Here is a 16,715-nt window from a genome sequence, read left to right on the forward strand (position 1 = left end):
GTTTTTGATACTAAAAGAATATTTGTAAGTATTTAACATTAAAAAGAAAGAGAGTATGAAACGGACGAAAGAATAATTCCCAGGCCCCAAAACTTTCTTTCGTTCCATTTGCGAAAGTTGGGTTTTCGCTTTTCCTTTCTAAGCTATATTCTCCTCTTGTTTACTTTTTTTTCTATCTCTACTCAGTTACTATCTATTTCTATTTGCTCATTGCTCCACTACAGGAAAGGAGGAAACAAATCAGAAGTTTTTCTAATCATACGGATCTAGAGATGCTAGAGGAGAAATCAACTAAAACGAAACAATCTAAGGGAGATTTGGCGAAGCGAAAGTAACATTTGGCGACGAACTTCTTGTTGGCGACACATTTTTTCGTCCCGATAACTCTGGATGCAAACGAGTCGGACATTCAAAAACAGATAGTGATGTGCTACTGAGCTCGCTGGTGAGAGTGCATTTTGATACTTGCAGTGGAGAGCAGTGAGAGCATCTGGGATTGTGTTCAAAGCATCCTTCATAAGCTAATGGATGCTTGAAAAAAACTTTTTCTTTCTGTTGCATTTGCAGACCGGGACCATTAACATTTCGGCGATGAGCCAACCAGTCGGTTTTTGACAGCTGAAAGACTGACGGCTCCAAGCACGTGTAGTCAAGTTTGTACGTAATGCTATGCAAGTTGTTTTGACAGGCTATACACACGCACGCATTTTATGCTGACCATCTTTTGATTTACGTACCTTCGACACAGTGATTATTTTGCAGTTATGATCCTATGGCATTATCGTCGCTAATGTTCAGGTAAGTTCATTTTTTTTATTGCAACTAAGTTCTAGAAAATTTAGCAAAATTTTGCAAATGAATGATTATTTTTTAAGCATTCTTTACTGTTTTTTGTTTACTATGACCTGAAGATCTATCTTTTGTAATAAATAAATGTTTAAAGAAACTCTTTAAATCAATGATGTTGTTTACTGAACGAATAAATCCTTATCAGATTTAAATATATACTGATATGCATCGCGAAAATTTCAGAAAATGAAATCTTTAAATTGTTGCTATTATCTCATTTAATAAATTCAATGGTTTGCGAAGAAAAAAGAAATGCCGTAAAACCATATGCTACATGCTGTTAGCAGCAGACTGAGAAGATAAGTCAAAAGTGGAAAATTTGAAAGCAGAAATTGATAAAATTCAGCATCTATTGAGTGCCGGTGCTGTTTTGTTGCTCTGCGCCAAGATGTTTAAAAAAGTAATTATTTCATTACTTCAAAGTGCTCTTAAGATCCCCTTCCCCCTTTTTGCTCTGTTGTATAGATAGCATTTATACTTTTTATCCAGTGACTTCTAAATTGTTAAGAAAAAAGCAAGTTTTATTTTTAAGCGAATATACTATTGTGTATACTATCACTGCAAAGAGAAAACTTGTGCATATATCAGTAAATTGTTATATATAAGTATAAAAAATGCAAACGAATGAATGATTTATTCAAGAGCACTTTCCTTTTAATTTCCAATATCTTTATGTGTGTGAATTTTTGTTGCATATGTTTAGGAATCTCGTATAAGTTATGGTAAAACATCAGAAATTCATATTGTGTTTCAGTTGTGTTTTGTTGGCTTTTTATGAATAATGCAAATGTAGTTGAAAATTTTTTAATTTTATTTATGAAACTCCATGATTAAGAATAAAATTTAATGCAATACAAAATACAAGTTATGCAAAATTCATTTTTGCAGCTATACTGACTTTTTCACATTTTAAACCTCACGGGGTGCTCAATAATTGATCTGTTTAGAACCGGCCCGGATCTAACGGGAAGTTGCATTTGATGAAGTCATGATCTAAAGGATGCCATGTAAGGATCTAGTTTTGCAATGCAAAATTAGTGAAATATGAATGAGTAAATTTTATCAATTTCTATGAAAAAGTATGATAGTTATTGAGTAATAATTTTTATAGCGGGATTTAATTGAATCTGTAATTCTAAAAGCTATAAAGCTTCATAGATTAAAATTTGGTGATGAAATATTCATAATTATGGGATTTATATTAATTATTACCGTAACAATTGAACAGTAAATTAAAATATCGAAATAAACAACCTGCATCTGCTAAGTAATTCTACAAGAATAAAATCTGCTCGGACAATAACCCATCACATGATATTTTTCAAAATGATCCTAATGCAAAAATAAGTGCAAGTAAAGATCATTAGCGATATAGATGCACTTAACTCTCCAGTGAAAACGTATAAAAGAATTTTATATTTCAATACATTTGTATTCTATGAAAAAATATTGTAGGCGTTAATCCTTTAAAAAAATATTATAATTTAGCAGTATGAGTTTAAGTATTTAATATTATTTTGGAAATGTAATAAAATTAAAAACGTATTTAAGAGTATTTTGGAAATGCAATAAAATGAGAAACGTATTTAAGACTAATTAGGAAATGAAATAAAATGAGAAATCTATTTAAGAGTAATTGGGAAAACTTATATATAAAAGAAAAGTCTTGAAAGAAGGCTCTAATGTTAAGAAGAAAAGTTAATCTGTGTCTTACGTTATGATCTTCTCTTTTCGGAAAAATTTATATGTAGAAAAGAGAGTTTTGAAAATCTTCTGAGCATTTATATTGTTATATTTCTACAGAATCGATTTGTTTTATACTGAAATGAAATAAAAATGTTTTAGAAAGTTTAGATGCCATTAGCAAAATTTTATTGATATCATCAGATAGAATTTTTTTCGCGTTTACTGCAAGTATTGAATAAAAACTCTCTTTAGTGAATATATTTAATTTAATTCGAATGCAACAAATGCTGTTAGATATGCAGCACTTTTTTTGTGTTTCAAATTATGAAGAGTAAGAAAAAAGGGTTATTTCATTATATTCGAATCGTAAGTTACATATTGCCAAATATAAGTCAAAATTTATTCGTTTAACTTACTTTGCAATATACATGTTTTTATTGTATGCATCTATTGGTCAATGCATTTGATACAGTAAAGGATGAACGATCTTATGTAGGGTTTGGTTGACAATTTGAAGGCTAAGAAATTTAAATGTCTGTTTTTTCTTCATTCACCCAACAAAGGTATTTATTACCTATTGAGCTTTTTAAAGTACAAAAGTATTGGAGCAATTCATATGCAGATATGTAATGGCCCAAATTAAGACAGTGGAAATAATTATCAAGTGTCTGCATGTTAATCGTATGGAAAAAAAAAAAAAAAAAACTTTTCGTTTCATTAGTCTTTAACTAGCAACATTCTCATGAAAATTTTTGGAAGCACGAAATTCAGAGATAACCTTACTTATCTGAAAATTTCAATTTTGAAAATTCTTTAATAGTGATAAGTTATGAAGCTTGATATTACAATGGAAATTATGAATGTCTGGATGACATTTTTGTTATTCTACAAGATAATTCCGTAAGCATGGGGGTGGGAGGAAACTGAGAGGCGATACAACTTACTGTAATAAATGTTTTTCTTATGAGTTGAAGTAGTGAACTGAAACGTAAAAAAAATGACATTAAACAATACAAAAGTATCTTGCGAGGATACAATTAAGCAATTTTTTTTCTTTGATGTCTCATTTATCCAAAATTTCTAGTCTCAGCGCGTCACTAGCACCCATGCATTCATATGCTAGATAAGGGTTTTTATAAGGATTTGTACTACCTCGTGAGAGTTCGTTCCATGATTTTAGAACTCGTGTTGTAAACTTAAAAATGCATCCATTTCGCTTACTTAAACTCTCAATTTTCTTTAATTGACAATAATATTCCCCGGCCCACAATCTATTGTTCCTGAATTATATGAATAAATTGTGCCTGTGTGCCAGTCATTCTCTTATGGTTTGTCTCATGATTTTAGAATCATCCTGCATAATGAAATCTTGTTTAGTAACTCAATTGACTTTTTGATTGATAATTTTTTTCCAAAATTATAAATAGTAGTTATTCTATTTTCTAGCTATATCCTATACAATACAAGTGTTTACCTTCTCCTGAAAATAAACTGAAGCATCTTTTTTCTCTCTAGTCTTTTCTCTTAATAGAAGTCTTGATAGGAGTATTCAGTACAAATGATGGGCAACATATAATGGATATTTCCATTTCTAATCGAGTTGGATTAGTATTTAACGAAATATAAATAATAGCTTGGAATAATCATGATTAATTTTTAAGTATTTGAACCTTATTGTCATCCTTGCTGTATATAAGCAAGGATCCAATGAAAAAGGATGTCTTTCTTAATTTAAAATGTAAAACCGCAAAAGAATCGTAAGATTCCCTATGGCGTGTATGCAGTAAGCTAGCTGCCACTCGCGTAATTTAATCGAGTGGCTGAAAATCATGTTTTTACGGTCCTTCAAAGTCGTAGCGCCCAGGGCAATCTAATCTTTCACCCTTCCGTCCCAGCTCCCCATTGCTATATGCATATATTGTATCTTCAATTTGCCCTTCTATCGACTCTTTCTTTTTTCCTCCCCTCCCTTTCTTATTTTTTTTTTTTTTTCTGTTATCCCAAAACGAAGTGCTGCTTGCACCCGGAGGCGTTTCGTACATAGGCTGCTTTCATTCATCTTTTTCTTTCTGCGATTTTTCTCCGCATTGAAAGACAAGTTATTCTTTGTCTTTCTCACAATGTTTGGCCAAGTAAAAGCTGCGATCTGTACCCATTTTGTTTCATATGATTTGCTAACAGACTTCTTTGTGTTTGAGTTTATACGTGCAATAAGTGCGAGTTTTGCAAAGTATTTGCTATTTATTGCTGGCCGTTATTCATTCATTGCGTTAGTGAAATCTTATGATTTTTTGCTTATTAGTCTTGTAATAATATGCATTTGTTTCGACAATCTTCTGTTTTGACAAATGAATTGTTACAAATAATATTCGGTTCGATAAATCTACTTCTTTTTATATACATATATGTGCAATTATGACTATAAAAATGCTTCCCTTTTACCTTAAACGTTTCTTTTCTTTGACGATGCATTTTTTATTCGTAGATGTCTTCAACAATTTATCTCGATTTTATTTTTATTAGATGACTGGTTTACGGACAAAATATATTATTTAATAATAGACGAGATGTGTTGGTCTATAGCGGAAAGTTTCATTATGTATATATCACATTTCTATAACAAACATTTTCCTTGTGGTGCAGCATGGTAGTTTAATTTCGCCGTCTCATCTTTGTTCAAAATTGCGATGCCCGTTCCAAAACAGCATTTAATGAAATGTTAATATAGTATAACTGAACTACATATGACAAAGATTTAGTTTTGCTTTTGAGTTAATGTCTGAATTTCGGTGCGTTTTTAATTTGGTATGTCGACTTTTTTTCATCTAAAAGCAACTTGAAAACATTTCAACAATGATTTGAATATTTGGAATTACGTAATAACTGAAGTTTAAAATATATTATTTACTTTATTCGTTACTTTTATACTTTATTCTTTTCAAAAGCAAAAATATTTTGCCATCAATTTAAAATAAGAAATAAACATTGAGAGAATCGTATAATATTTATTTCAAATAATTGAAATAACAAAATGGGGAAAAAAAACTTGGAGTGAATTGCTACTCTTTATATGAAGAGCTTATATGAATCTGAAATTCTTTTAATAATTAAAAGAAAAAATGCCTTCGATAATACACGGCAGCGTTCAATTAGTTCCTAACAAAAACATTTTACTCACGGTGTTAATTATATTCTTAATAAATATTCTATTACACTTATGTTATCAAGGAACTATAGTTGGAAAAGGGAGAAAGAACTCTGGCCGTTAATGACGTCAAAGGAAGTAGCTATTTCTTATTCGGTTCTAAATGGAAAGGATTACATATGACACTTGGTATAAAAACGTCCGAAATATTTCTAACTAAATAAAAATTTATTTACAAAACTACAATACATAAATGTTATGCAATTTTTAAAAATGAGAAACTATTGAATTTCCTCTCAGAGATTGAAGCTGTTTCGATGTAGAACTTTTTCGTTTTTCCTCAAAAAGCATTATATTCATACAATCTTTGAATATAATTCTTTTTTTAATTGATTTGTCAATTAGTGAATCTACCAGGGACGAGTTTATTAGGTAGTTAAATAACGAAATGAACCCGCTTTTTAACCTTTCTTTGCATAATGATGGAAATTTCCATCATAATATTTAGTGAACAAAAAATTGTACTCAAAGCAGATGTATTGTAAATTGGTTGTTGCTGGTAACTTTTTCACGACTACTGAGTAATAAGGAACGTAATGTCAAAAAAAAAAAAAAAAAAAAAAAAAAAATCAAATGTCACAATGATTACAGCGGGTTTGAAATTCTCATTCCTCTATTTGTTGTAGTTGGAAGAAACGTGCGATTTCTTGAAACATTTTTACAAATCTGAGATTTTTTTGCTTATAAAAGCGATAAAGAGTGGAGAAATTTAGAAAAGAGGGACATTGAAGATTTTGTACTGAGCTGAACATGTAAATTTGTATGATGATGGATATTTCCATCATACTGCTTTTTAATTATTTTATATATTTATACTGGGATTTTTTAAAACAATTTTTCATTAATCTAGAGCATGAATTACATCACCCGTATTTATTTCACAAAAAAAAGAGAAAAAAAAATAATGCAAAGAGGGGTTAAAGTTCATTTCAGATTCACATAGTCGCGTTAGCTAACCACTGTTCGAAATACCATTCCAAACCTCTTCAATTTTTTTCTAAGTAATCATTTTTTGCAATTCTCAATTTTTTAAGAGTTTCAAGTCATTATTTTAGGAAACAAAATGTCAGAAAGCTCTAGTTAAACTATTAATGAGGAGAGTGTTCGGCTCGGGTAATTCAGTTCAGGATAAGATTTGGTGTATTAGTAGTATATTTTTAGGATGTTCACTCATTAAAGCCAATATTAAAGCGCAATTGCTAGCTATTATCCGAGAAAATAACCTTTAATTTGTCATAACTTATTAATTCTTATTGGATAGTGGCGAAAAATCATGGATGATAGCGTATCACCTTTCCAATTAAGGGGTCAGTGTTTTTCTCTGTAAGGGGATTATTTTTGTTCTAATTAATAAACTTTCTTTTTGAACTTTCTTCACGTTTCATTGTGGATGAAAGGAAATTGACGGGGTTTAATCTTTCTTTCAAAAGAAAAGAAAATTATATCCATTGTATTTTCTAAAAATGGAATCTAAGTAATAAAAAAGATCGAAGCTAAACTATAGAACAAAGCAATATACTATACACAAAAGTATTACCCAATACGAGCTCCTTCCCATTAAAAAAATCGGATTAAAATTGGCAGTCAGAGGGATGTATTTCTAAAGTCCGTTAAAATATACGAAGAACATGTTGCTCTATAAAATAATATTGATTTATATTTAATGGGATAGATTGCATATTAGGATTAATATGAGTGATTATATAAATATTACCTGAGTATTTCTATATGCCTTGCGGGTGGGATTAATGAAAGGAAATGAAATCGCGCGAATTCCATGTATTATTTTAGGGTTCATTGAGTCAAGATTTTCTTTTAATATAATCATATTTTAAACCACGTTATGCATGCAATTATACTCGATAAACAAATGCTAATGATCTAGCATCATTACGAGACAGTTTTGTTTCCGGAGAGTATGGTAATGGATGCATCAGTGTATTGGCCCATAGAGAAACAAATCTTCCTTGCAAAACAAAATTCTCGCAGCTTTATGCTTAAAGGATGCTTATTTATACTGGAAGTTTCCAAGTATGGTAATCTTTCAAATTAGATGCGATTGTTGTGCACAAAGCTATTTCCATCTTTTATATTTTCAAGCAGCCAGTCTTCGTTTTTTGCTTTCCGTTTCTGCAAAAAGTTTCATTTTCCCTCGCAACTTCTCCACCGGTCGATCGATAAATTGAGCTGCCCTGATCGTCTTATCCCCAGTTGCAAGGAAATTCACAAGGACCTGACGAAACAAGGAGTTTATTTTCGGAATACCATTTCCGTGATATTTATGATATGATTAAGTTTCTATCTAATGAATGATGCAAAGCTCGGACTTTTCGAGAGATGCAATATGAATAGCACTCCTGGCAGTGCTTTCACAAAACCTTTAGATTTATCAGTAGATGACTAATTTTTAATTGTCCGCTAAATTTATGGGAAAATGGTATGCATTAAATTTAATTAAGGAATTGAAATGAACTTTCATACATTTGGTTAATTTATTTATTTACCAAAACAATTAAATGCTGAAACATTTGCATGGTTTCATGAAAATTTGTTTTATAGGAATGGTAAGGGGAAAAAATATTTTAAAACTCAAAAATGCATCCTCGTTGTGTTGACTTCAAACTGAATTGAATGCAGACAACAGAAAAGCATACGCTAAACAGTGGCTTGGGAGGGAGAGGTATGAAATTTGGATATTTTCCAACAAAATTTTTATAAAAGTAATGCTGCTATTATCCCGGGGATAAATTAATGTGTCAAGAATATTTATATTTTACGAGGAAGCTAAAAGGCAGTTGGAAACAAACGATTCAAATGTTCGAGTTTTTGGAAAATGCAAAATGAATCAAACACGTGTCAGTGCTTTTACAAAATCTTTAGATTATTTCTAGGCCATAAGATTACTAATTTATTTCTTGTCTCTTAATTTGAGAAAAAAATGGTTTGCAGTAGATTTAATTTTCGCATCCTTTCGTAAATGTTTTAAGAATTTTGATTATAAATGTAATCTTCTTGCAAAAAGATTGTTGGTTAAATTTTACATCTAAATGAAATTTCATTCACAAAATTGAACGTGCATTATCTCAGATTCAAGTATATGCATTTATCTGAAAACATAGTTTGATTGGAGTATTCATTCCTTTTTATAATTATTTTCATAAATATAATTGAACTCTCGAAGGACTATCAAGCTAACATGGTTTTATTTATCTTAACATTAGTTTTTTATTGCGTCAAATATATCTATTGTTCCCGAATTTAATTACGTTTAATTTCACTAGATGAATAAAGGATAATACATTTCTATGGAAGCATTCATTTGGACCTAATGTGTTACCACCTTAATGCAGATATTTAACTAATTTGTAGAAATGATGCTGATTTTGCAACGAAAGTATTTGCTCGTCCCAGTTAGTTTATTGCTGGTTTCATCTTAAAAGCACATTTTTTGTTTATTTTTAATAATTTGAATAATAAACCTTTTTAATTTTTCTTTGGTTTAGTGGATTTCCGGAAGAAATTTTTTTAAAAAAGCTTTCTACCATGGCTATCTGCAAAAAATATTTATTAAGGAAAATTTGCTCGATTTGCACTACTTGTATTGTGCAGTAACAGGGAAATCATTTTAATAAAAAATAGAATTGTTATGCACTTAATAAAATAGCTAAATTATTTATTTTCAAAAAAAATTAAATTTTTAAGAATTGTACTTTAAAGTGCAAACAAACTGCTTATTGAAACTGTGTCATCTCCAATAAAGAAACTAGTTTTCCAAACTGGACCACTGTAACGTACTCTAGTAACGTTGAAGCCATTTTGCACGATCAATTATTGAACATAATGTAAATATTGATTTACATAAATTATAGCTATATTATTAAGTTTCCAATTAAAAGTGCATAATATTCAAAGATTTCAAAACTTAAAAGATCTCACTTTAAGGTCTGCTAAACATACGTATGTCCAGTCAACCGAAATAAATCTAAGGCACCGAATTCCAGTCACAATAAAAATTTTGGAACCATCCCTACTGCACATGGAGTCATTTGGCTGCCAATGTCCATTTGTACAACCGAGTCGTACCTGAATTATATCTGTGAATACATATACTTTTTAAGTCTGCGAGGTTTACTGAATGAACATGTTGCATTACTGTTTTCTTTAACCATTCCTTGCATCAATTTTTCTTTTTTTTTTCTGAAATAAATCAGGGTGATATTACTCATGCTCCAGATTAAAGGAAAAATTTAAAAAAAATTCCTAGTACAAACATAAAATAATTAAAAAGCAGTATGATAGAAATATCCATCATCATGCAAGTTTACATGTTCAGCTCAGTACAAAATCTTCAATGTTCCTCTCTTCTAAATGTCTCCACTCATTATCGTTTTTATTAGCAAAAAAATCTCAGATTTGTAAAAAAAATTTCAAGAAATCGCACGTTTCTTCCAACCACAACAAATAGCGGAATGAGAAATTCAAACCCGCTGTAATAATTGTGACATTTGATTTTTTTTTTTGACAGCTACGTTCTTTATTGCTCAGTAGTCGTGAAAAAGTTACCAGCAACAACCAATTTACAATACACCTGCTTTGAGTACAATTTTTTGTTCACTAATTATAATGATGGAATTTTCCATCAAGAAGGGTTAAGCCCAATTGAATTTTTTTTTTTTTTTTGATTCTTAAATCCATATCGCCACACAATGTATGAATCAAAGTATGACATTTTATGCATTGCATCATTTTTCTTTTTTTCCTCACAAATAATACAAAACCATATAGCGCTAATTTTTAAAATTATATTTGATGTTTTAATGCCCCTTTACATGTGTTTTTACACTGACTTGCTTATGTTCCAATTACGAAGACTACTAGTTATTGTAGTTACTTTCCGTGCTATTTCTGTATTTCGAGATAACTACATTGATTGAATTAGTATAAATCATACAACTGTTTGTAGTCCAATCTGAAAAGCTTTTGTACAATAACAAAAATAAATTCACTTAGATTAATCTTCAAAATGTTTTAATAAAATATTTTTTGTAAATTATTACTTAACATGTTTCCTTTTTGAGATAATTATGTATTTTGCTACAACATAGATTATTTTATATATTTGTGATATTTAAATGTAAATACTTTTTCACTAATTGCAGCTATGTAGCAAATTCTCATAAAAATTATTCTAGGAATCCCAGATAGTTACAATATAAGTTGCCCATTTATTTAATAGAATTGAGGTTCAGATATATGTCCAAATATGGCAACTTTCGCCTATATCTTGCCCGTAAAAGAAATAGGCTTGATATTGATGAAAAGTTTAAAACTTTTATTTTCATTCTTTTTATCTTCATTTTAGTTTTGTTGTTCTTTTTTCTGTCTTATGCTTTTTCACTGTTGGAATAAGCGGCAACATAACGTATTCGTAAGAAAAATGTTTATCTCAAATTTTAATTGCTACATACTTTTGTTTAATTTGACTTGTTTCGTGTTTGTAAAGAGAGAATTTTATAATCGGTTTTACATTGTTTCCCAACATTCTAGATTTCTGAAAGTATGTATAATTGTGTCCCTAATTGCGAAGCAATATTTTTAATATTTAATTATCAGCTAATTGATTAATTTTAATTCAATTCCGATTGTATACAATTGGCAGCAGAAGCAGGAATTTAAAAGATAATTAATTGCAAGATTCTGTAGTATTTGACAATGAATTGCAAGTTAAAGACTAAAAATAGAAAATAATTTTTAAAAATTGGTGTTTTTTAGTATATTAATAAAATTGTTCTTTTAGAAACTGTATTTATAAAATTTTATTCCTTATGTCGATCTTTGTAAGATAATAATTTTATTCCTTTGGGGATCTGTGTTAAGATAATAATGTTTGGATGGTTCAATTTGTTTTTATTCCGGTTGAACGTATGTTTTATTTTAAGCATGTGTCCAAGTTTTTTCCCCCATTAGATATTCAGTGACAATGCATTTTTTGTGCTTTTTTTTTTTTTTTTTTTTTTTTGCTTGCAATTTTTTGAATTTGTTTTCTGGCGTCAATCGATCCATCACGTTGACTGCAAAGTTTTTGATTTCTATTCCTCTACGCATATTTCCACTTCGGACTAATGGTGAGAATGGCAACGCTAATGAGAACTCTGGCCTTTGAGCCATTAATTACTGTTTCATGATGTTGATGTGTCATGAAACCGAGTGCTCAATTGCAGTGAATAAAATGCATACCGACGGACAATTTTCTTTCATTTTTTAGTCTCTATAACTAAAAAAGTGGAAAATATTTGTTGTTCATTTTTTAATGCTTTTTCCAAACAGCCATGGCAGAAGGTTATTACTATCGTCGGTACAAAAATGTTTGGATTTTTTTTTTTCGGGTTTAAAATTAAGTTACGAACTATCATTAATTTATTACAGAACGAAAAATGTATGTTTTTTCTTCGAATATTTTCACTTGAATATTTTGCGCGCATCAATGAACCAGGAGCTTTGTTTGTGTATTTTTATTCTCTAATTATAAAGTATAAATTATTATTAATGCGGGTAGTCATGGCAATAATTTATCTTGAGAAAATAACGTATTAACATTCTCAATATGCAGTAGAGATATCAAACTAATACTTAATATTGTTTAAATGTGGCACTAAAAATAAATTTTATATAATGTAAGAAAATCGAACTGTGTCGAAAATACAAGTATTTAGTTTTTATCAAATGCAAATCTTCGAATTAATTTTCGTTATATTAACTCTTAGTTCTCGGAATAATTAGATATATAATTATACAATGAATATAAGAATTCATTTTAGTGGTTCGACATTCAACAAATATATTTGTAAAGTCAATTAATTAATAATGAATCTTTAACTTTTTCTAACTCTTGTAGATATTTAACTATCTAGAACAAGAACAGTCTTAAATGGTCCTCGAAGAAAAGTGGTTAAAATAATGACAAGGAAAAAATGCTACAGTGTTGAGAAAACTAAAATTCAATAACCCTTTGCAATCGGACGACTCCTCTCAGGCACCATTCAAGACGATGCAGCATTTTGACGTTTTATTAATTGTTTAATTTTGATTGTTAAAAATTCCAACAGAATGTTACGAAGATGTAGATATTTTTTTTCCTTGGAAATTCAACTTGCAACAATTGCATGTATTTTTTCGGAACAATAAACAAGTTCTTGGATTAAGTGAATAATTATGCATCGAATTACTGATCCAAGTGCAAAGGGTTAATTCTTTTCTTCCCATTGACTCCTGATTTAATACTAATCCTCCAAGGATGGAATCATTTTCAATCATTGATTTCTTTTCTACGTCTGCAGAATTAATAATCAATATGTTGTTCTCTACTACTTAAATTGATGATGCATCCTGTTTTGTCCGTTGGATACTGGTGATAGTTAAATGTTCCGTGAGATTTTATTTATTATATTGAAAATGATTTGATGTCAGCTTTCCAGTGCAAATTCTTCTAGCGTTTCAAAATGCTTGGAAGATAAAGGATGTATGCCACCACCAATGTAATCAAACACTGGAAATATTTTAGACGTTTTTAACGAATAATATTTTTTCTTTCTGTTATCATTGATACCAAAATTTTAATTTTATATCTATTTTCCACATTTATAAATATCTATCTATCGATAGATCGATTTTAAAAGCATAACAATGTACAATGATATCAATAGAATGCAAAGAAAATTATTTTTACTATTTTTTTATGATTGCAATTTATTTAGCTGAAGGGTTTTATTTTTTTTTCTCATTGCACTGCAAATACATTAAAAATATATATTAGAGTCAGCATTTCTCCTACTGACAATTTATATATAAACAAATTGCTACTAAGACCTCATTTGATACTTATCTACAGATGTTTTTAATTTGATGTCAACTAAAAGATGCAAAGCCGTATTAAACTTCTAGGGGCCCAAAGAAATTTCGTGGGCCCTCTTCCCTATCCGAATTTTTAAAGTCTGATCTTTTTATATAAGTAGATTTAAGTAGCAAATTTTGACAAAGTGAAACAGCAAAATGATCATTTCAGATCATTTTCAAAAAAAGTTGTTTCAGAATATCGCGTATAAGAAAATTCACAACTGAAGTTTTAAAGTAATTTTAAGCAAAATAGTAATAAAAAAAATAACTTTCCTTAAGCACAATCTAAATAATATTTAATCGTAATATCGGATATTTTTTAAAATTATAAGGCTCTACAATTGTTTTAAAAATATAAAATAATGTAAAACTAACATATTGTAATTAAATAGGAATATGACTGATGAATGAGTAATGTAACTCTCAAAATAACGCAAAAAAAAAACAAAAAACTCTGAAGTTATGGAGCCCCTAGGCAGTTGTTTACTTTGCTGATTTAATAATCCAACTCTATTAGCACACCAACCTTCGACATTATCTCAAAATATGGAATTGTAATGATAAAGGACACTTGTCTGTATTATGCTTATTGAGTTCTAAAATTATCGCGAATGAATGACTAATATTGTCCAAAATTTACAATTCTGGTAATTTTATCTATCTAATTCGTTGCTTTTTTGAGTTATGGTGTCACATATTCACGGCTGGGAGCAACACTTAATCTAGAAGGAATCCGTCCAAAATATGATAGAAATCTAAAATTTTGATAAGACCACATATTTTTTCATCCTTCCAGCTCATTGCATTCTTAACTTATTGTCCTCTTTAACAGACCGGAGTAATTCCAAAAACGGCTGTTGCTGACTCGAGGAGGTCTAAAACATGAAGATTAATCAAAATATCGTGGTGGAATATTTATTGACAGTTTTAACAATTTTTGAAGACTGTCAGTCGTTTTGCCCGCTTAGGTACTACTTATATATAATTTCTAAAGGAAAAAGTATGGTAAAATGCACGTGCCAGTTTTCACTCTGCCGTCTTGATAATTAAATAAGTTATATATAAAATCCAGCGCATTCGTTGTTAATCTTCTTGCATTCAAGATGCAGAAAGGGGTTGAGAAATCAAGAAAATACTCCTGCATCCAATCTGTATCAATTAAACTTCTTAAATTTTATGTGGGCATGTGAAACCGCCTGTACCTGTAACTTTGAAATAATATTTTGTTTTTGATTAATTTTAAAATAAACTTGAATGGGTCACGTGCGGTTGTTTATTGGCTTTGGCTTTGTTTGGATTTTATTCTAGTTTTCTATTAAAACTGTTTTTATTTTGTACTCCTTTGAAGTTTTGCTTATGTTTTAAACTCTCATGATTTTGTTTAAATTAGTTATAATGTTTTTAATTTTGTAAATTTCCACCACGTTTATGGGTGCAATGTGTACATGAGATTTGTATTCTCTTTCCCCACCAGCCTACTTGGAACTTACACTCAATCGGGTAGGCTGGGTCAGTGTAGGTGATAAAGAAAATATATATATATGAATGGTAGTAATTCTGTCTAATCTTTCGTTTTGCTACAGTATCTCTCGTATATATATATTGCATGAATAGGATATGCTTTGTTCTACCTGATTAAAATCTATCTATGAATTGTTTTGGCAAGAATCAGCGTAGATTGAAGAATGTGTGCCGCCCTCTTGTTCTTAAAAAGAAAGTAACCTGATCCTATTGTCAGTTCCATTGAAGAATACGGGTAGTTATCACAAGTAGTCAGTTAATCTATTTGCTCTTTTGTCGGATTTTGCGATGTTAAAAGTACGGCTCGTTTGTTAATACCGTTTCTAATTTCGCACGTGCATGAGAATGTGTACCTTCCTAAGCTTCCGGCTTTCTTGATGCAGATCCGACGTCATTTGCATTCAGGTTATTTGAATGTATGCTTCGTTATATGAAATTGAAATGTTTAAGAAAACAGAATATTTAGCTGACTAAAATACAGTCAGTAATCAAGTTTTTAACAGCAAAAAACATAACAGCTGCAGATATTCATCATCTGCATCTTTCATTGACAATGAAATGAGTGACAGTAAAGAGAGAATGTGCCGTATTTTCAATGTACTGCCGCCTAACCATGTTACACTTCAAGAGCTGAAACTATACAGCTACTTTATTTGGAATAAGCATATGGCTAGACTAATTATGAGGAGGAATGAAAAATTTTTAATTTCGATTCAGGTTGCTTTTTACTACCTTAAACATTGCTTGTCTGACTTTCGCTTCATGGGGCTTCCTATTGAGAATTATTCTTGACATATATCTATGATTATCACTAGGTCAGATTTATTATTTGAAAGTCAAAGCAAAAACAAACAAAAGGGAAAGTGTACATCTATGCACATATAAAAAGATTTTCAAAATAAATATGAAATCAGTGTAGTCGGTTTTCCTACCATGACTGTCACTACGGGGGACAACTATACGATATTTTATTTTTTATTTTAAATGCCATTGAGAAACCCGATTTTCAGCTAATGGATATATATTCTTCAAAACAGTTTCTTTTCACTATTTAAATGCCCAAAACATAAAATATTTAGTTAAAAGACATTGAAAGAACAGCATTTCATTGCACTCATATCTTTCAAACATTTTTGACATTCAAAATAATATCTTAATTTCTCAAGCAATAGGATAGTTCAACGCCTGAAAAAAAAATGCTGTGCATTGAATTAGATACATCCTCGCAAGACAAACTTGCAATTATCTTTACAATGAAGTGGAATATATATTTAAAAAGTTTTATCCAAAATTGCTGAAAAATGTCATATACTGTACTTCTACCTTGCAGAGTCTTGTTTTTATCAGCTTGTATTTCTTCTAGTGATATTTGTCTTTGTTGCCTTTACTGGAGTCCTAATGTTAGACAAATAGAAAATTGTTCTGAAATGAGAATAGCTTCGAGTAAATTTATTAAAGCTGCAAATGAGACTTGAATAGGAACGGTTGATTAGATTAGTAGGTTTTGCATATAGAAAAAAACATGGGGAATTTTTTGATCTTCATTTAATAAGTTCTTGTG

At 29.9% G+C, this 16,715-nt stretch overlaps 1 protein-coding gene across 1 annotated transcript in view; it reads left to right on the forward strand.

The window, feature by feature from the left end:
• Positions 1–413: 413 nt before the first annotated feature.
• LOC129960974 (rap1 GTPase-activating protein 1-like) overlaps positions 414–16,715 on the forward strand; it is a 138,172-nt gene continuing 121,870 nt past the window's right edge. The window contains exon 1 of the mRNA XM_056074755.1: positions 414–798. Coding sequence (XP_055930730.1) covers positions 773–798 — 26 coding nt within the window. The 5' untranslated portion in view covers positions 414–772. The remainder of the gene's footprint in view (positions 799–16,715) is intronic.

Source organism: Argiope bruennichi, chromosome X2 (assembly GCF_947563725.1).
Source record: "Argiope bruennichi chromosome X2, qqArgBrue1.1, whole genome shotgun sequence".
Lineage (NCBI taxonomy): Eukaryota > Metazoa > Arthropoda > Arachnida > Araneae > Araneidae > Argiope > Argiope bruennichi.